The 21,410-nt window shown below is 37.4% G+C and overlaps 2 protein-coding genes across 5 annotated transcripts in view; one reads left to right on the top strand and one right to left on the bottom strand.

The window, feature by feature from the left end:
* The window catches only part of COL10A1 (collagen type X alpha 1 chain), a 30,618-nt gene extending 12,906 nt beyond the window's left edge, over positions 1 to 17,712 (top strand). Inside the window, exons 1-3 of one of the 3 annotated variants that reach the window (XM_032443276.1) lie at positions 9,999 to 10,349; positions 10,995 to 11,153; positions 15,579 to 17,712. In XM_032443276.1, the coding sequence (XP_032299167.1) occupies positions 11,012 to 11,153; positions 15,579 to 17,461 (2,025 nt within the window). In that variant the 5' untranslated portion in view covers positions 9,999 to 10,349; positions 10,995 to 11,011 and the 3' untranslated portion in view covers positions 17,462 to 17,712. Of the gene's footprint in view, positions 1 to 9,998; positions 10,350 to 10,560; positions 11,154 to 15,578 lie in introns of those variants that run through there. The other 2 variants (XM_015858634.2, XM_015858633.2) reach the window with 2 other exon arrangements.
* NT5DC1 (5'-nucleotidase domain containing 1) overlaps positions 1 to 21,410 on the bottom strand; it is a 107,945-nt gene that overhangs the window by 74,608 nt on the left and 11,927 nt on the right. The gene's annotated exons all lie outside the window — the stretch shown is intronic.

The raw sequence follows: 21,410 nt of genomic DNA on the forward strand, positions 1-21,410 counted from the left end.
ATGACTTCAGTGCCTCAGGGGTAAAGTACTGCAGGGAAGGTCTGGAAGAAAGAAGTCTGCCAGAAACTTCGCTAAGTTCATATAAACATCCTGCGGTCATCAGCACAGCCCAAGGTGGAATCCAACTCTAAAACCCAATACAATTTATGCACACAGAGCATTCCAGAAAAAGCTCTTGATTTATACAAGTATAAAAAGGAACTAAGAAAAAAAAAATACTACTAATTTTAATGTACTTACTAATACTTATGTAAGCAAATACATTCCACCATAGGTTACACAGAACGTTTATTTTCTGAAACAATACACTCTCTCAATGACCTAAAATGCATTCTTGGTGACCTAAAATTTCAACTGGCAAACAGTGTTATGTTTAGGTTCTGAAAAAAACAGAGGGAGTTTAAAGGTACTCAGCTTTGTATATAAATACTTCAACTTGGTAAATGAAAGAGTTTCAATCTGAAAACCAAATTCCAAATCTCATTCCTGTAACTTCCACTAAATTTACAGATGGATCTTCTGCAAATAAGGATCCTTCTTTTGATTTTACAGACAAATCTAATGCTAAAGTTTATTTCTCAGTTGTGTAGAAAATGTGAAAATTCTTTAAAAACATTCCATATACAGGATAAGATTGCAAGTATAAAGACAGAATTTTACTTTGCTAATAGTGCAAGATCAAATAACCCAATAAAGTCATGCAATAGCAAGAAGGCAATGCTTAATTCACTCTAAAAGTTAGTGATAAATGACAGGATGAAAGTAGCCAAATAAAGTGTAACAAAAGCAAGAAGTAAATAATATTTTATATAACAGCATTCATTTTACACCCAACTTCCCAGATAGCAGAATTTACTCTTTTTTTCTTCAATCCTATTATTTTTGTTGAAAAATAATGTAGACACGTGTCTCAGAACCCTCAGTGTCACTATACTATGCTCACACTGAAAGCAATGCCTCATATTCCTGTGGAAACCAGAGTACATACAAAGAGAACACTACTACTATTTGGTAGAGAAAATTTTCCAAGCTACAAAACACTACTTTTCAACAAAGCCACCAGCACTAGCTATACATTTTCATCAGTGATGAACAAGAGACTGCATATTGAACTCATAAATATCTGCACCAACAGAGGTAACACACTGTTACTGTCCCCACTGCTGAAACACATCTCATCACACTTCATTGTGTTCATATCCACTGTTTGCTATCCATCAACTTTCAACAACTGTTAATGAATGTCAATAGGTTCCATTTTTTCCACATCAAGAAATTCAGTGACATACCTTTGCACCATATGCATTCCATGCAAGATGCCATTTTGTCAGACAGCCCCTCTGCTACCGTCTGTCTTTATGACAACAAAATATAATGGAATAGTGGTGGAAAGGTACAACCTCTACTGTTACAACACCAAAATCTGCCTCTGGCATTGCGGACGAACATCATAAAATAGGAGGCATTATTTTCAGAGTAGCCCTTGTACATCCCCTTTTATTTTCTATGCATTTTAAACATCCTTCCTAGCCATCACATAGTATTTTCTTCCTCTGCAAATATGCATCAGTACTAGCTTTCTAACTGGAAGGTATAGCATCATCTGGATAGCCTAAAATGTGTGCAAGGGAAGACAGAAGCTTGTTTAAGTTACTAAGGTGAATCTGCAAAGAACACCATGATACTAGGAGTTCGCTACGATAAAGAGAAATTCCCAGAGCACCCTCAGAAATTTACACAATCTTCAGGATAATCTAGATTATCTTGTTCTATATTTCAGAGGAAGATGATCAGAGGACTTCCCTCATGGGAGTGGGGAGAAAAAAAGGTTCCTGAGGGACCTTACAGTGGATTCCAGTACCTGACGGGGGCCTACAGGAAGACTGGGGTGGGACTTCTTATAAGGACATAAATTGACAGGATGAGGTGAAATGGCTTTAAACTGGAAAAGGGTTGATTTAGACTATATATTCGGAAGAAATTCTTTACTGAGAGGGTGGTGAGACACTGGTACAGGTTGCCCAGTGAGGTTGTGCATGCTTTCCTGGAAGCATTCAAGGCTGATAAGAAATGTAGAATATAATATGGACAACAGACTTCCTTTGCTAAAGATCTTCTTAAGTTCACTTTCAAGAGCTGCAAAGTCCAACTACATCCATTCAGTAGGGAGAATAAAATGAAATGAAACTACAGTAGTTTCAGAATCAAACACTAGCGAGTTCTAAACAGCGTCTCAACACTGTAATACTTAGCAAAATGAGTATTCCTAGCCTGCAACAGCTCAGTACACAATCTCATACTACTTGTAGTCAGAGATTGCTCATTCCCACAGCAGCTGGGAGCTGAGTGCAAGCTGACCACAAAGCCTTCCCTTTCTCTCTGGTTTTGTAGCAGTTCAACACAGGTTGCAGCCAAGTTGCTAAGCAGAGTAAAACTACTTCAGCTTCCCACCACTAAGGTCCAACAGTCTGCATGTTGCCAGAAGGGCTGGGATTTGTGCCCATTTCAGGAGCCTACACTTAAGGTGGCTTAATTTCCAGCTCCGTTACACTCAAACTTCATTTGTTTTTCTTGAATGCATGCACTACATAGATTCACCTATGTGTTCACCTAACATGGTGAAACACTCAGAAGCCTTGACTCTTTCTTAAAATCACAGAATCCCAGGGTTGGACCTCTGAAGGCCATCTAGTCCAACTCCCCTGCAATGAACAGGGACATCCACAGCTAGAAGGAAACAGAAACAGCAATGCCTAGGTAAATGCTACTGTATCAGGAGCTGCGGTGTCCTCCCTCTTCCTATAGGTTTTATTATTCAAGAAATCCACAGGTTCTACAAGTATTTCTTAAGAGAGACATTACATGAAATAGCCGTCAACTCTGGACGCCACTACTCTTATGAAAAGATAAATGCTTCCTTTTCACTCCTATTTCCTATTCTTTGGGACTACCTGTCAACCCAGTTTCCATGTCCTAATTTTAACTTGGTTATTGTAGGTTGGTGTGAGACATTTTCCACTCCAGTCTTGAAGCAGCAATAGCACATTAGAAAATCTTCCCTGAAACTGTCAGTGTTCTCCAGTAGCACGTGACGCTAGAAGCAGCTGCTAACAGCAGAGCAGCCTACTCTTTGCTTATGTACCATAAGCTGCTCAACAGACTCCCAGTAAGTTTACCGTCACCTATATCCTTAGCTAATCTACTGTCAGATAAACTATTTCAGGAACAAAAAGTGGCCATTACAGACCACACATATGAAAATGGCTCATAAATTAACAAACTGGAAGGTGACCTGGGATTTACAGATTCAGTTCTCTGCTTCTCACTTCTCTGGTCTTTCATTAATGCTCATGCACATTCACATCAGAGCACACCAACCACATATAATTCAAGCAAACACTGCTTGCTTACATCTCACCATCCATGGGTACTGATATTATTTAATACCATCTCTGGCACGAGTTCAGTTTTTAAGGTTCTTTTCCTGCACCAGTTACAGCAGCAACAGCATTGTCAGGAAGTATCACCATTGGAAACTGGAAACAAGTTGGCATTTCTGACAGGGTGCCTATCCTGAGCTCAGGAGCCTCTACCCATCCCTGACATCTGGATCAGTTCAGCTAGTCTGGGAAGCATTTACTCATTCCTTACCTCTAAATAAGAGCCACTTTGATCAAATTATAAATAAGTCCTCAAATTTGTGAATGCAAGAGCCTAATGGCTAATGTACTTGAAAAAAAATTCTTCACGCTTTCACTTTCCTATTTCAGAATGTATGATACACTTAAACTTTGAGACTTGAGCCAAGTAATGCAGTAAACGACACCTATAAAACTGACACCCTGATGTGCCTTCTTAACACTAAAAGCAACCACATTACCAACCCTTTATTATGAGCAGAAAACTATGACTGTACTTGATGACAATAGAATGTATTTACAAATCCAATCTCAGGTAAGTAACACTAAAACCAGTCCTATTAATAATCATAATTAATAATTAGGTTCCATACATTCAGATTGTATGTGTGCATTTTTTTAGTTGTTGTTGTTGTTGTGTGTTTTTTTCCATAAACAAGCTAGTCTATAAAGTTTGTGTACAGCCACAAACAGAACTTCCCTATGTCTCAATTCAAATAAATGAAAGGGAAACAGCAATACTTAAGATGCCTAATATTGTTAACAAAACAAACAAATCATTTATTTTTATAGCAAATTCAGACAACTTCTATTTGTTCTGGCCAAAGAAGTCTGGACTTTTCTTCCCCTCCCCTCACCCCCCCACCTTAGGTACCTGTTTTTAACATGAAAGCTTAAAAACAACTCTATGCCAATTGTCCAAACCACAGCAGGTGGTAAGGTCAATGAATAGGATTATTCAGAAGGCTGCTCTAGTGGGCATGCTTAAAAAACTAGTTCACTTGCACTTGTTTTTCACTATTTGAAAGAACCCCCTAATTTGGAGGAAGCTTCTTGAATTTATTCACCCCTTGGGAAAGTAAGAGTGGTTTTCACCCTTCTTTTACTAGTGCTCTTACTTTATTTCTCTAGTATAAAAGAAACCTTGAGCCCAACAGGTACTGAGGTAGAACAAGATACCGACATTAACAAAGAAAATCAGAGAAAAACAAAGTATAAATAAAATAAATTCTCTCCCTGCAGTGTCATCCTCATCCTTCCCCATTACTCCCTCCCCACCACACCCCCCACCCCCCTACAAAAAGAAAAAAAAAAAAAAAGAAAAAAGAAAAAAGAAAACCAACACTGGGATTATTTGACTACTTAGCAGTTTATTTGGTGTTTTTACTGACTGCTGTTTCTGCTATCATGTATCAGGTTTGATGGCAGTGGGATGAAAAACTAAAGTAAAACATCACGGTCATCAAGAACTTACTGACTGCATTTTATTCAAAATCAAATTCTTACTAGTTTAGCTTACAGAAAAGCTTCATAGACATACAACCATGAGTGCAGCCAACATCACAGAAAAAGATGAAAATGAGCAATCATGGGTAAAAAGCAACAGGATATCTTTTTAGATGGCTTTGTTTAAACAGCATCAGAAATAGTTTTCTGGAGCACTCTCCTCCAAAAAAAAGCCAAAGACTCTTATTTGCTTGGTTCATTCAGCATTCAGACCCTTTGATTTTCTTCCTAAAATTGTGAACAAAGTTAAGTGGACTTTTCTTTCTGCTCTACAACACCGTCAGAAAGATGAAACTCTTGGCATTTCCTGAACACACTGTACTTAATCATAAATACATTTGTGAGAAAAAGTATGAGAAACAACAATATATAGGCAGCTTTCTGCTTTCAGCATCTTGAAAACTAATCAGTTTTTATTTAAAGCTCATACCTCTAGTATGAGTTTCAATTTAATGCATTAATTTGATAAATACTTGTTCCCCTCTTCAAAAAAAGGGGGAAAATGAATAAAAACTCAAGTCAAGCCAGCAGTATATCTGAGGAACTAGAAACATCTTTCCTAACACAGTATTTCTTTTTGGTATATTTTATTCAAGTATCATTAGTTCTCTTAGTTAAAAATTATTGTAGTTTTATGCAAGCACAATGAAATGGAACCACAAATATTATAGCGAGGTTAAAAAGTGTTTATCAATAGCATTATCTGACTCTGAGGAATATGTAATACAAAATCCACGTCAATCTCAAAATGTTCCCTACACGTCACTTCCTAGTGTTTCAGCATGTTTATTCAGTGTCTGCACATGTTAACTCATGAGAATGCAAACGTAAATATTTAACTGTCATCTATTTAAACATACTGCTATACTAAATAAAGCTCTTAAGATCAACATACTTGAACACGACATATATAGGTCAATAGACAGTTTTGCAGTACGAGAAAAAATAAAGATCATCTTTCCATTACTGCTTGAAAGCAGGACTTTTATTCAACCATCATTACACCTGTAAAAAAAGTATAATGGTTTCATACCTATAAAAAGATTAGCATGAAAGTGTAGGGTCAACACAGTAGCTTTTGTTTATTTGAAGAGGGAATTCCTTATTGTATCTCAAAAGTACTAACAGGGATAGAATTATATAGCCCTGTATATTCCCTCAATAAAGCACCTATGCATTACGAAACTCAAAAGAAATCCTCATTAGTTTGCAACTAGAGAGGTAAATAATTTCTTCACCAAAATGTTTTCTACCTTACTCAGTCCAAGTGGCTAATGTTGGCATATAAAGTAGCCTGCATATAAATACAAAGTAGCACTGATGGTGAACTGAAACAGTGATGACAGAAAGAAAACAAATAAAAGCTACACATTTAAAACAAACAACAAAAAAGAATCACCCAGACTTCCAACAGGCATCAAATTAAAAAAAAAAACAAAAAAACCAATCCTGTTTCTATTTCTTTCAGTGTGATAAATCATGAACAGAAAGGAGAAAAGGTTCTGTATTAGTCCTCCCCATTAAAAAAGGCATAAGAGAACATTTTGTTCCTCTGCACATCCATCTACAGCTCACCTGGCCATTACTACATGAATGTATGAAGATCATTTATCATTGTGTGATGGAAAAGGACAGCTGTACAGTTTTAACCCATGGAGCTGAGATGACCTCAAAGCACCCAGAGCATCATAAGTGCACCACACCAATTATTTCTCTCATTTCATGGAAGGCTTTCAAATTTCTCCTAGAAATCCATGCCTGTGTTAATAGAATTTAAATTGGAAGCTGAAGAATTTCTTCCCTAGAGACAACTTAGAGACCACTAGAGCTTCCTACCCCCCAAAGCATAATGCCATTCCCACAAAACTTATCCACATGTTTCCATTGGCTCTGTTGGAGTAAGAAACAGGTTTTTGGATATGGTATGTGCTTGCTGATGAACAGGCAACACTTAGCCAGCATTAAGGACTTTGGGATTTCAGTACCTACTTCATACAGACCACAGAAATCCTATTTTGAGTCTTTTTTCAGTTAAGTTAAGCAGTGATGTAGTTGAAGTCTAATCTTGAAGAACAACTACAATGTCTGCTTTCATAGGGAAAGAGGGGGCCAATTACCAAAGTAAATGGAAGTTCTGGAATGGTACAGTAGTTAAAGGTGTCCCACAGTTATTCCTGAATGTTTCAGTAGTGGGCCAGAGGGAGGAGGAAGGAGTGTAAATTCCTACACTCAAAAGGAAAGTGCATAGCTACAAAACAAAAACATCCGAATGGCTATACCTTGACAAGAGGTATGAAAATAACCCTTTTTAAAAAATGTGCAGTTACTGTAAATAAGCATTTATAAGTGTGTCTACTATACGTATTTTTGCACATGCAAATATACACAAAAAGCCAACCTTTGAAGGCGTGCTTGAGAGCTAAATGCATATTAGTGTTCTGCCAACAGGAAACACCCCACAGCAACAAGGAATACATACAAAAGAAGCACATTCCAATTCCACCTCTATTTCCCACAACCACAAAAAACAAAACCTCAAACTGAAGAAGTAGCACCAGATAGTACAATAGGGTGGAGCCCACATTAAGGGACAACAGTTTTGCCTGTATGTACCTTTTGACCCTATAATCATCCCTATTTACACAAAGACACAGAGATTATTCACCTCTCTCCCCAAGAGGAGACAGGGCAGGAAGTGAGACTGCTGAACAAATAGAGGTGTACATTATTGGTGCCTTTGTAGCATAAGTGCGTCTGCCTTGGGGGTATTTATGAATTAGGCTAGAAATTAGCATGAAACGGTGTGTGCACAGAACTGTTGCCTGCTGTTCCTAACTCAACCAAATATTATCAAATTAGCAACAACCACACTTCCCACTAAGGACTATATATTTAAATGTTTAAAATCAAAAGTTATTTTTGGATTTATGTGAACCAAAAATAATTTTTTTTAAAAAAAAAAAAAAGGTTGAAGTTGCTTTTTCTTCAAGAAGGAATTGAACTCTAAGCCCATACATTTGCTGCTTCTATTGGGGATTCTCACTTGAATTTATAGAGATCAATATTTAAAAGAAGGAGCTTAAGATGTTACATAAACAGAATGAGGACAAAGTTCCTTTCTTCAAAACATTAAAAGGAGCTAAATGCACACAGAGAATAGAAACGTCATCTCAGGAAATACAAACATTCCCTGAAAACCAGTGACTGGATTGGGCACGCAAGCTGAATGGGGAAAAGAATCCAAAGATCTCCTCAGAGGAAAGGATTTATTTATGAAAATGGAACACAACATTGTTTAGAGGATGGCTAGGAAGAATAGAAGAAAAGAACTGCACAACAATACTTTAAATAAATTATTGCAGCAGTCTTTAAATCAAACTTTAATACAGTCCTGTAATAAGCAAATGTATTAGCACAACTGTAAGTAGAATAGACTTGATGGTCCACTGGTCTCTTTCAGTACAGTAACTTGTGTTCTAGGATATTTGCCACAATACATAAAAGCAAAAAAAAAAAAAAAGCTGTCACTGGTAGACTGTGGAATTAAACAAAGACAAAAAGCAGGTAAAATTCAGCCCATGTTAACCTGCCATTCTACAAGATAACTGCATATTTCAGGGCTACTAGCTCAGTCTACTGCCTGGAAAAGTAACAGGTGTCCCTTCTGTACCTACCATGCATGAAAACTCATAGTAGCACAGGTTATTTGCTACTATTCCTAGAGTAAAATTGATTCCTATAATATGTATAGTACGTAGCATATATTGAAACCGTTCCGTAAGGAAAATATTTCTACCATTGGTATTAGGACATGGGTGCACATGTAGTCTTCTCCATAGTCATTACTCTCCAGATGGCTTCCACAAATGATAAAATAAATACAACCTCACACGTTAACTTCATCACAGTAACTTGTAGCAAGTGCCCAGTTTACTCTAGTAAAAACAGCCACATTTTCCCCCCTCCCCCCAACAATCTTCAATGCAAGAGAAACTAAGAATTTCAAACACACCCAAAAACCTAACTCCCACAAGATTGAATATGAGGTAACAATGTTAAAACATCTATATAAAAATTAATTTGTAAAGAAATTTTAACACCGATAACTTAAATGTTGCTGAGAATATTTGATAAAAGCAAAAACATGCACTATACATATAGTTGTATGGTTTCAGCCTAGGTAAGAAAGGTTTGTTTATTCTGCCATTTCTGTTCTTAAATGCTGTTTTCACATATCAAAACTAAAAACTGCTGACTACTTGATACTGAAAATTAAAGATGATCCTAACAGACTGTCAGATTCCACTATTTATTCAGAAAGAAATCACAATGTGTGCATACAGTCTATTAAGCAAGATCAGTTTAACAGACATTCTTAGTGGCTAGAATCAATCTATAACCTAAAGGAAAAATAAAGAAAAGCTGCAAACAAGTTTGAGCCACCAACGATAAAGCCATAGCATAAGTTTACTACGCTGAAGTAATTTAACAGGAACAAAATGCACCTAGTCAAAATAGAGCAGTAATTACAGTTGAATGACCATTATATATATATACTTTCATACATGCATACAAGTATATATATAGAACTGATAACAGAAAAGACAAAAAGTCAGACACAGCAGCTTGTGTAATAATTCAGCAGTATGAATTTCAATACATTTATTACAAATGAATATAATAGTTTTCATAGCGTAATGTAAGCTTATACATCAGGAACATTATTTGCAAGCATAAAATAGATAACATTGCACCTCCAATATAAAAGAGTTACAAGCTTAGAAATACAGTTTTGGAGACAATTTCTGAATACAATAACTGGTTAAAAATAATCTTCAGATTCATACACAACTCTCAAATTAACATCTTAACTGATTCTAAGATCTCTATTTGCACCTCAGTGAACAACTACTTGCATAATCTTTAAAGGAAAACTCCTGAAACTCCTCAAAGTTCAAAATATGTAATTCTTCTGTTAGAACATTCACAGAAAAGTCCCAGTGAAGCACCTATAATTATAATCCTTACTTACAAGTTTTTCCATTGTAACCTTTCTCATTTCTAAAACCAGAAAAGATGCAAAATTTTAGAAAATATGAACTACAGGCGATATAATTTCATCAACAATAAGAAGTCCAAGAGAAGAAGAAGAAATAAAAAAAGACTAAACAGAACCTGAAATCCCTACCCAAAATAGCTTCCCCCACCCCTAAAAAACACACATATACACACAGATAATTACTGCTTACTGATTCTTGGGGAGGAGCTTATGTCCAGCAGTCACCAAACTAGGGTGAAAATCATATAAATAGTCAAGGGTGACACTGGAAATCATCAGCTTCTGCTCACTCACCAGTGGCAGAAGAACCCAATAGAGGAGGATTTGCCACTCTACTGCCTTGCATTGGAGCTCCACAGCATTTGGTATGTTATTATTTCATTCCATTCTATATGGTATAGGATACGTTTTCTGGTTGGGGTTGCAAGAGAGTTGATATTTAATGGCCATTGACAGCCTCCTTACTGCTACTGGGGTTATTCGAAAGGCTGCAAACAAAAAACTGTTTTCAGAGAAGGCAATGTGAGATTTTTGCCATGAATGCTGAAGGAGCCAGAACCTTAACTTCATGGAATTTACTATAGAATTAGAAAGGGGCAATAATGTCATGGTATAGAGCCTACATAATACCGATGAAACCTTTTCTTCATTCCAGGAGCTCGGATATATGTGACTTCTGAACTTAGTTGTTGGGCCCTGGAGTAATTAGGAAAACTCTTACAGTTTCTGAAGTCAGTAGTTTTGAGTAGGCTGCCACCTATTTAAAATGATTATTTTTCTAAAAGTGAGACTGCTGCCTCCAAGCCATCTCTTTTATATCTTACATAGACACACAAGAACTCCGAATCTTTAGTTAGCGATCCTGATTCCATTCTCCTTACAGCACTTTTCACACACAGTGAAAACAGGAAAAAGTAAGCACAAAATAAATAAACTTTTAAAACCAACAGCTCAAGAAAACTGATTTATGCAAAATCGACTTAAAACAATGTTTTCTCCCTTTCTAACAGAGGACGGACTTGGAAGCATGCATTTACAAATATCCTTACTGCTGCTGCTTTGTCTAAACATTGTCCATGGTAGTGATGGATACTTTTCTGAGCGATACCAGAAACAGTCCAGCATCAAGGGGCCACCACACTTTCTACCATTCAACGTAAAGAGTCAAGGTAAGTCTACTATTTTTGATAATAAACTAGCATAAATTGATTTCTAGTGGATCAATACATAAATAAAAGCTTACTGTTTGTACAACTGGTATTAAACTAACAGTTTAGGCTTGCTTTAATAAGTCCATCACTGCAGAAAGAATTGGCAGTGGCACAGGAAGTTACCTCCCACTGATAAAGATGCACACTTGCATAAACTTTTTGTTAGACAATAACTGCTGGAGGGACACTGAACAGAACACTTCATTAGAAAAGGAACATTTTAAGCCTGCATTAGAAAACATAAGCAGACCTGGAGAGCAGAAGAGTAGCTCCTCAGGACACAGCATCCATTTATGAAGTTTCATTTCAGAGTAGCTTTAGACAAAGCTTATGGACTGGATACACAAAAGCAGCACATACTGAATTCAAAGATGCTGCTCTAATTTCACTCAAACTACCTGCAGGCCATGTTTTCTAAAAATACTCTCTAGTGAGAAACAAGTGAAAGTAGCACAGCTGGGAAATTTACCCACTCAAAATGCTCTTCTGGGCTGCACCAAAACACTACTACAGCTTTATCTCTTGCCTTCAGCATAAGGAATTTTTGTAATGCTATCAGCATTCTCAGGCTGCATCTAGGTACATGAACAGCTACTGCTATTACTTACTAGCTGGAGTTTCCAGAAGGTTAAAGTTATACTTTCTCTTCCCAGTACCTGATCACAGTGTTTTCCTCTGATTTTATTCACTATTATTTTTCATTTGAAGTATACTATGTACTTTATTATCTTTTACTATACTTCATTTAATTCTATTATTCTCAAAGCAAGTATTTATTTATTATTTTAATTCAAAAGTCTACAGAAAACACTGGTAAAGGGGGGGAAGGGAAATAAAATAACAAATTAAGAAAAAAAAGGAAGGCTCAAATTAAATAGGAAAAGGAGTAAAAGGAAAGGGGAAAAACAAAACAAACAACAACAAAAACAAACAAACAAACAAAAAACCCAAAACAACAACAACAACAACAAAAAAAAACTGTCCTGAACTAAGCTTTCACATTATATTAACTGAGAATCTAATCTGTGTTAAGCCTCTCAATTTAAATAATTATTATGTAGACCCATGATAATTGTAAGATGCTACCTATTTAAGAAAGGGAACAAAGATTATTCACCAGGCTGAAAAAGCAGCAATAGCTTTTGATTCATACCAGTCATACAAAGTGGTTTAACAAATCTTCATTTTTGATGACAAAGTATCAAAATGAAAGGCTAGACAATAACTGCTTTTTTTTCAGCCTGGAAAACAATATACATTTTAGAAGTAACTTCATAAGGCTTACTGCGTTACCAAATCATTGTCATAACCTGAGATTGTCATGGAAGAATTAAACAAGAGACTGCAAAACCAAATTAATTCCTCTGACGTTACTGTCTAGTGAATTGCTCTGTATGCAAGTAGCTCAAGTAGCATATATCAAGATCCTGATTGTAGCTTACTTGTCATATTTGTTCACCATATATCATCTAGTGATTTAGTCACCAGTGTATTCATTTTGTATATCACTGTCAAAAAGCGCTTGGAATCAAAATTTCAGTCTGGGCCTAAATTAGTGACCCATAACAACATCTGTTGGGTGCTTGACAGAATAGGGTGGCAGTCCTATGCTCATTCCTGCAACTGTCAAGTTCACATTCTAGTGGATCTACCTTAACATCAAACTAAAACTGCCTTCGTAAATCACAGCTGTGTTTCTGTGAGGCAGAAGCAACTTGAGTATACATATTCAGTACAGATTCAGGCTCAGCACAGATGTGAGGGCTAGCTGTGCAACAAATGTAGTTACTGAAAAACCAACCTTTACAACAGTCACAGCAGAACCTACAGAAAAGTAGGAAAGACTCACTCCATGAGTGAGAAATGGATAGTCAACAGTGGGGAAAAACTTTAAAACCTGAAACTACTTCAATTTATTTGCATACTCTCCCTTCCATGACAGGGCTTACTACTTACAAGAATGTAGTATAAATGCAGAGCTAGGATATAATATCTCTATACTCTCTACATTCACTTTAAAATAAAGAAAAATTCTAAAGGTATGATTTTCCATCACTTGATTAGAAATGCCAGATCTGTAAAAGATATTCTTATTTAGGCACCTACTAGATACCAAAAAAGACAAATAATATTTTCTTTAATTTTAGCCACTGCTTCAATTTTCTTGGTAAAACCTACACCTTATTAATGTCACTGTCTGTCTTCTGCTAACTCTAGACAGTGCAATCACCAGACATTTAAATCTGAAACAAGCACAGTTCAGTTTCTCATAGAAAATCTCCACAATAACATTCGCAAAGGATACTGAAGCTTTTGCCAAAGGCAGAACACATCACTTTACAAAACTAGGACACACAAAATCACCCCTAAAACACACTAAGAAATAGTAAAGAGAACTATTCTGAAACTGCTGTCTGAAGCAATTGCTTTCTCCCACCCAAAGTTAGGTCAAGTGTAATAACAGCTTGTTACCTGAACACTGCTGAATAATCTCAGTGCTGCTTCACTGCAGAAATTCAACTCACTCCAACTCCTAAAGAACAGAACGAACTTGGAAGGACTGGACATAGTTCCCTGATTAACAAAAAAGTACACCTGGTGGGGTTACAGTTGTCTTCTAGCAAATTAAGCACATAAATGCTGGGTTGTGAATTCAGTAAAGTAGAAATCATGCTACTGATGTAAAAACCTAATCATATCTCTCCCCATTTTACAACTGGAACATCATGACTTCAGCAGCTCATTTAGGAGTTTGTATCAATTTTTTGATTTGCCTATGTTTTCTTAACTCTGACTTCAGAAGCACAAGATAGGAATACATGCAAAATGAAACAGTATGCATTTATGCTGCCTTTATGCATCAGCAAAAAAAAAGTTGCTATCTGTAGTTGATATGTAATAACAATTTCCTTAATAATACAGGAAGAAAGCAATTTTGCAGGTCTAATGTCAAATCAAATGTGTTTCATGTGCACAGCTTTTCTTCTTTATTATATTCTTTAAAATAATAATAATTATTATTTCTACTTCTATCTTATTTGGTTCAAAAGCAGTCACAGATTAGATAACAAATTGTAGTTTCCAAATGGCAGCAAAACACTCATTGCATACACCTGTGCATACCTATGCATATATACATACATATATATATATATATATACACACATATATGTATACATACACACACATACTCTGCTGTCTTTCCAAGATTCAAATAGAACTTTAGCTGATCAACCATTAATGAATCTTTTCTAAATAAGTAACAAATTGAATGTATTGCCATCAAAAAATCAGGATCCAGGATATCCTTATACACCTCAGAGTCTGATTTTTGCATGCCTTCTTAAATTAGTATTCATCATACCTATGGTATTTAGTTCTACAGTGATACAAGCTGCTGTAAAGCAATGAAATAGGCTCACAATACCCATGTTAATCTTCTCAGTAATATGTTACAAATCATCATCCTAATTCCAACAGGAAGCACCAAATTTCCCATAAAGTACACAGAAAACAGTTTTGAGCTTGTTTGTTCCTCTATTTGTGACATTTAGCTAAGTGGCTCCACCTGCTGTTGACAGCTAAGACAAAAAGGACCACGTTTTTATTTTTTTTTAGAACAAACTTGAGCTCTGATTACACTACAGCAAAATATCAGTTACCTTGTCACTGTGTGAAACTGTTACAGCAAACACAATTCTTTAAGATGACAATACTTCAAAATATGACATTCACATGTTTACAAAAAGATAAAACAAATAAAAACAACACAACATCAGAGTGACAGCTCACTGTGGGTGGTCAGGAAAAAAGGCACCAGGTAGTTTTAGAAAAGAGTATGCTTCTATTGGAAGCATTCTGTTTGCACTTACCAAGATGCAAGTCTTAACTTGCTAAATCATTTATGTGTTTCCTTTCTTCTTTCCTTTCTCTATAGTGTTCAAGTGAATGCAAAATAATCTTTAAAATAATAATAATTATTATTTCTACTTTTATCTTATTTGGTTCAAAAGCAGTCACAGATTAGATAACAAACTGTAGTTTCCAAATGGCAGCAAAACACTCATTTTTTTGCATTCACTTGAACACTATATTTCAAATTCTTTGACTCTAATGTACTGATATAAAAAAACTCTAAAAACATCATAGCTCACATTACAACACCCAACATATTTGTGCTTGTTATATATTTATATGAGACTCTAAGGTCACTTCCACTGTGAAAGCCAGCTCAGGTTCTAAGTGATGTCAAACACTTGATTTCTGTGAAACCCAAATGAAGCTAATTCTCCACTGTGCAATAAATGTGCAAATCTGGAAAAGTTTTTACAACTTACATGATTCTACAAAATGTTATGGTTGATCTTGTTTCTTCTCATACAGGTGTGCAGATGAGGGGTGAACAAGGCCCCCCTGGTCCCCCAGGCCCTATTGGACCAAGAGGACAACCAGGTCCTGCAGGAAAACCAGGGTTTGGAAGCCCTGGTCCCCAAGGTCCACCTGGTCCCCCAGGACCACCTGGATTCTCCACCGTTGGAAAACCAGGCATGCCGGGTCTGCCAGGGAAGCCAGGAGAAAGAGGATTAACTGGTGAGAAAGGAGAAGCAGGACCTGTTGGGCTCCCAGGAGCAAGAGGGCCACAAGGACCCCCTGGCATTCCTGGCCCTGCAGGACTTTCTGTCCCTGGGAAGCCAGGACCACAAGGCCCTCCAGGAGCTCAAGGGCCAAGAGGCCTCCCTGGTGATAAAGGAGAACCAGGTGTTCCTGGTATAAATGGACAGAAAGGAGAAATGGGATTTGGTGTTCCAGGTCGCCCAGGTAACAGAGGTCTTCCAGGCCCACAGGGACCCCAAGGTCTCCCTGGCCCTGCTGGGATAGGGAAGCCTGGAGAAAATGGCCTTCCAGGTCAGCCAGGTATGAAAGGTGACAGAGGTCTACCAGGGGCACGTGGAGAAGCTGGTATCCCAGGCCCCCAGGGTCCACCAGGAGAACCTGGAGAAGTTGGCATTGGTAAGCCTGGGCCAATGGGACCACCAGGACCAGCAGGCATCCCTGGAGCCAAAGGACTCCCTGGACCTGCAGGCTTGCCTGGATCACCAGGTCTTCCAGGATTTGGAAAGCCAGGGTTGCCAGGGATGAAAGGACACAGAGGACCTGAAGGACCTCCTGGCTTTCCAGGACCTAAAGGAGACCAAGGCCCAGCTGGTGTGCCAGGAGAACCAGGTCCTGCTGGGCCACCAGGAAACATGGGCCCTCAAGGACTCAAAGGCTTGCCTGGTGAGAATGGCTTACCTGGACCCAAAGGTGACATGGGCCCTGTAGGCCCTGCAGGATTCCCAGGAGCCAAGGGTGATAGAGGTCTGCCAGGATTAGATGGAAAACCAGGATACCCAGGTGAGCAGGGTCCTGCTGGTCCTAAGGGACATCCAGGTCTCCCTGGTCAAAAAGGAGACGCTGGCCATGCTGGTCTACCTGGCTTGCCTGGTCCAGTTGGACCACAAGGAGTTAAGGGACTGCCAGGTATTAACGGTGAACCAGGCCCAAGAGGACCTTCAGGAATACCTGGGATTAGAGGCCCCATTGGTCCCCCTGGCATGCCAGGAGCCACTGGTGCAAAAGGTGAGCCAGGAGCACCAGGTCTGCCAGGCCCAGCAGGTATTGCTACAAAAGGTTTAAGAGGACCCATGGGACCACCTGGACCCCCTGGGCCAAAAGGAAACAGCGGAGAGCCTGGCTTGCCAGGTCCCCCAGGTCCTCCTGGTCCCCCTGGCCAACCCGCAATCTCAGAAGGTTATGTTAAAGGAGAGTCTCGAGAACTATCAGGAATGTCTTTCATGAAAGCAGGAGCAAACCAAGCTCTCACAGGAATGCCAGTGTCTGCCTTCACTGCCATTCTCTCAAAAGCCTACCCTGGGGCAACAGTCCCCATCAAATTTGACAAAATCTTGTACAACAGACAGCAACACTATGACCCCAGGACAGGAATCTTTACCTGCAGGATCCCTGGACTGTACTATTTCTCCTATCACATACATGCAAAAGGAACAAATGTTTGGGTTGCACTCTACAAAAATGGCTCCCCAGTCATGTATACTTATGATGAATACCAGAAAGGATACCTTGACCAGGCCTCTGGCAGTGCGGTCATTGATCTCATGGAGAATGATCAAGTGTGGCTCCAGTTGCCAAATTCAGAATCCAATGGTCTCTATTCTTCTGAATATGTTCATTCTTCTTTCTCAGGTTTCCTATTTGCTCAAATCTAACAACATCCCACTTACAGTGTCCTGACACATTTCAGGACATTTTAATTGGGCACTGATGTGATGTGTACTTAACAGGTCACATAACTTCAATTTTGCAACAGAAACTGAGGAGAGTGAGAAAGTAAAGAGATTGGTTCAAAACTTAGTAGAAAAATATTGTATGTTTTAGAAACTTGTTATGAGAAATTTGTTTTGAACAATGATCAATTGTCCAACTGAATGCAACATTAAAATTTTATGAATTAATATAATACACCTGTCTATACCTCTTCCTTAAAAAGGGGGGAGGGAGGGTATAAATCAGAATTTTTAACTATCATTTCCCATTAACAGGTAAAGTAGCCATTCCAAGACTCTAGACCACACTTGGGTACATTGAATGATACCTTCAGTAACCACTGACAGACACAGCATGGTCATCATAATAACCAGTTAATACACTTCTTTGCCATTAGTCTTCTATCAAATATCTTTAAGCTATCAAATCTCTTTTAAGCTTTAAGCAAATCTTTAAGCTATCAAAAAGGAACCAAGAAAACAAAACTTGACTACAATGCATAACGTATCAGTTGTAAGTCAGATCAGCTTTTCCTAATAACAAAAAAATCAGCCTTGGAGAAAGGTTGAATTAGAAATCATAATCTGTTGCTGAAGGTCTAAGACCTCCAACAATACAAAAAACCAACAAGACTTAAAACACACAAATTACAGACAGGTTAAGGACAGGAAGGACCTCTGGAGGTCACCTGGTCCAACCGCACTGCTCAAGCAGGGACACTTACAGCAGGTTGCCCTGGACCAAGCCCATACAGCTTTTAAAGATCCTCAAGGAAAAAGACTCCATAACCTTACAGCAATCTGTTCCACTGCTCCATCATTTACAGCATACTATAGTAAAGAGGTGTTTGCTGATGTTCAGATGGCACAAATTGGATCACAGGAGATCCCCACTACCTCCTGTCCTGGCACTGGGCACCACTGTAAAGAGCCTGGCTCTATCTTCTTTAACCCCTCCCCTCAGGTTTCATAGAATCACAGAATGGCTTGGGTTGGAAAGGACCTCGAGGATCATCAGGCTCCAATCCCCATGCTGCATGCAGGGCTGATCTCCATATCTAATCCTAGACCAGGCTGCCCAGAGTTTCCACCACAGCTCTGTTTGACACACATTGTAAATTACAGTAAAAAAACTAGTTTGCCTTTTTTTTTTTTTTTTTTTTAAGATTCTACATAACATCATGCAAAACAATTATAATTGATGTACAGTAAAACTATCACCAAATTGAGGAGAACATATCGTCACATGGACACTGTTACAAAATTAGAACAGCTTTACCACTCCTGAATTATATAAAAACAACTTAGTGTCAGCAAAGTTTTTAACTCCAAATACTGTGGTTTTTAAAGAAATACAGTAGTCTTGGAATTATATTTTACTTACAAGGTAAAAGAATCTAACGATCAGAATAAATTTGTCTGGAAACATCCTATTTGCTTAGCACACCTACATACACTCATGTCTCTCAAATACTACATAGTATATTAGTCTGTTACAGCACAATAAAAAGTTAATGGTATGATGTAAGCTAGCTCAATAGCATTAGTGTTTAAAAATTATCAGAATGTAGTAGTTCAATCACATCCCTTCAATGACAAGTTACCATTTATATGCTTTAACTGTTGTATGTGTGTATATATATATATATATATGTATATATATATATATACACACACACAAAGCTTACCAATTCAAACTGTTATTTTAAACTTTCTTAATGGATGTTTATAATCACTTGCACTGAAAGTACATAGTCCTATGTTTGATTTTTTTTTTGTAATATCATCATTTCTTCATGAAAGGGAAACCCGATGCTTATTACATTGTGTACATTTGAAAACAGTAGTTTCCTAAGTACTTAAAAATACCTTGGGATTAATAAACAAACAAACAAAAAAAAAACCCACAAAAAACCACAACAAAACAGTGAGAACTCTATTAGGCTGATACATCACTAGAAAACCTAAATACTTTGGAAACTGTAAAGAACTTCTAAGAAAAAAATGCAGAATTGATTTGCTCGTTTTATTAGGTGCTACTGGATAAGGATACAGATGGCTTGGACTTTTAAGTGCTTAAAGAGAGAGAGTAATACAAGATCATCTTATTTTACTAGCCAAGTAGGCTTAGGCAAGTAAGTACATACCACACTTATAAATGTTCAACACTTGCATGAAAATAATACAGTGAACAGTACCACAATTTATAAGTAGCAATCCCATAATAATTTTCTTACAAACTAAACTAACACTCAAGACACTTCAGTGAATTGTCTGTCTTCATCTACTTCTTACAAGTCTCCTAAGAAACACCTTTTTAAAAACAATAAAATAAACCATTCAAACAATTTTACACTTTTATTTCAGAAACAGAGAGATTATGAAGAGGAGCTTAAAACACAACAGTTTATCATCTAAGTGTTTAACTGTTGGAGACACTTGGTGCTCAGCACCTGTCCCGTGATTCCAGTTTGATAGTACAAGAAACTAGGCCCCGACAGTATCCTTAAAAGTAAGGATTGCTTATCTTCATTGTCTGCCCACTTCAAATCAGGTTTTGTGTTTTAATGTCTCTGTTCTTCAGATGAGCACAAAAGAGTTCAAGTCTACAACTTAATACCTCAGACCTGTGTTTCTGAAGATGTTAAGCCATTAACAGAACCACTCAGCACCAAAGAGCTAGTGATTACATGTTACACTGTGATACAAGCAGAATTTAAAGATTCAGCTCTGGATTCACTGTTTAGAGGAGACTTTGAGAAACTGCTTCAGACTCTACTTAAAACAAAAGCTAACTCATAGTTTTTAGATATGTGCTTCAAAGAAGTTAAGCTGTTTAATTGCACATTACACGAGAAGTGAAATATGTTAGAAAAGAATTTTGTCACAAGTGAATTTCAGGCTTTGGAAGAGTTGGACACAAACACATAATGCAGATGATGGCCATGCAGCTCAGACAGAACAGCCAGAAGGAAAAACTGGGAGTTTCTGTAGTAGTTTTTTCTTTTTTTTTCCCTCCTAATATCTTCATGTAAAGACGTGAAGACAGAGCTCTTCCAAAAACCACATATTTTTCCAGATGTGATATTAGAAGGAAATCCCATGAAATTAAAATGAAAACATAAGAGCCTGTAATAGTAGAAATTTCTCTTCCAAAGGTTTTGGAAAATAAATAAATAAATAAATGAGACAAGCCTCATTAGTTCTTACATAGTAAGATGTGAAGTATCCAAATGACCACTTATGAATTTACTGGAAATCTCAGAATAAATGTATAAAAATTTACCAGCTTATATCTTTGCCACCATTTTCACAATTAAGGAAAATAGTAATCTTTCTTCACTGGACTACATCAATACTAAAAATCCTAGTGTTACAGCCTCTTTTCAAGTTTCCTCCTTTTTGATCAAAAAAGCATCTTTCCTCTTTGTTGTTTCTGAAGTCACACATAAAGAATGTAATGCAGATATCATTGACAATTCATTTGTTTTCTGCCTAGACAAAGGAGTTATATCATAAAGTTGTGATAAAAAAACTTGTCTGTATGCACACATTTAGGAGAGAGAATAAAGTATTCCATGAAGATCCAAAAAGCTTTCCTCCCTCTAGTAACGCTTTCTACATACGAGCATGCCACTTCAGAATATTGCTCAATTACCTAAAAATGCCCACAACAAAACTCAACATGCAAGTTATTTAAGAATAAGTAGCAGAGTGAGTTGATATCCTTCATAAACTGAGAGTCATAATGATCACCTAAATTAGCCATCCAAAAAAATACATAGTTGGGCCATTATCTAAGGCAATCACCATGGCTAAGACAATGAAAAGCAAAATCCATCAGACACCTGACTAATGATCAAAGAAATCATGCGATAAAGAGAAGGGACAA

This window comes from Coturnix japonica, chromosome 3, assembly GCF_001577835.2.
Source record: "Coturnix japonica isolate 7356 chromosome 3, Coturnix japonica 2.1, whole genome shotgun sequence".
Classification (NCBI taxonomy): Eukaryota; Metazoa; Chordata; class Aves; order Galliformes; family Phasianidae; genus Coturnix; species Coturnix japonica.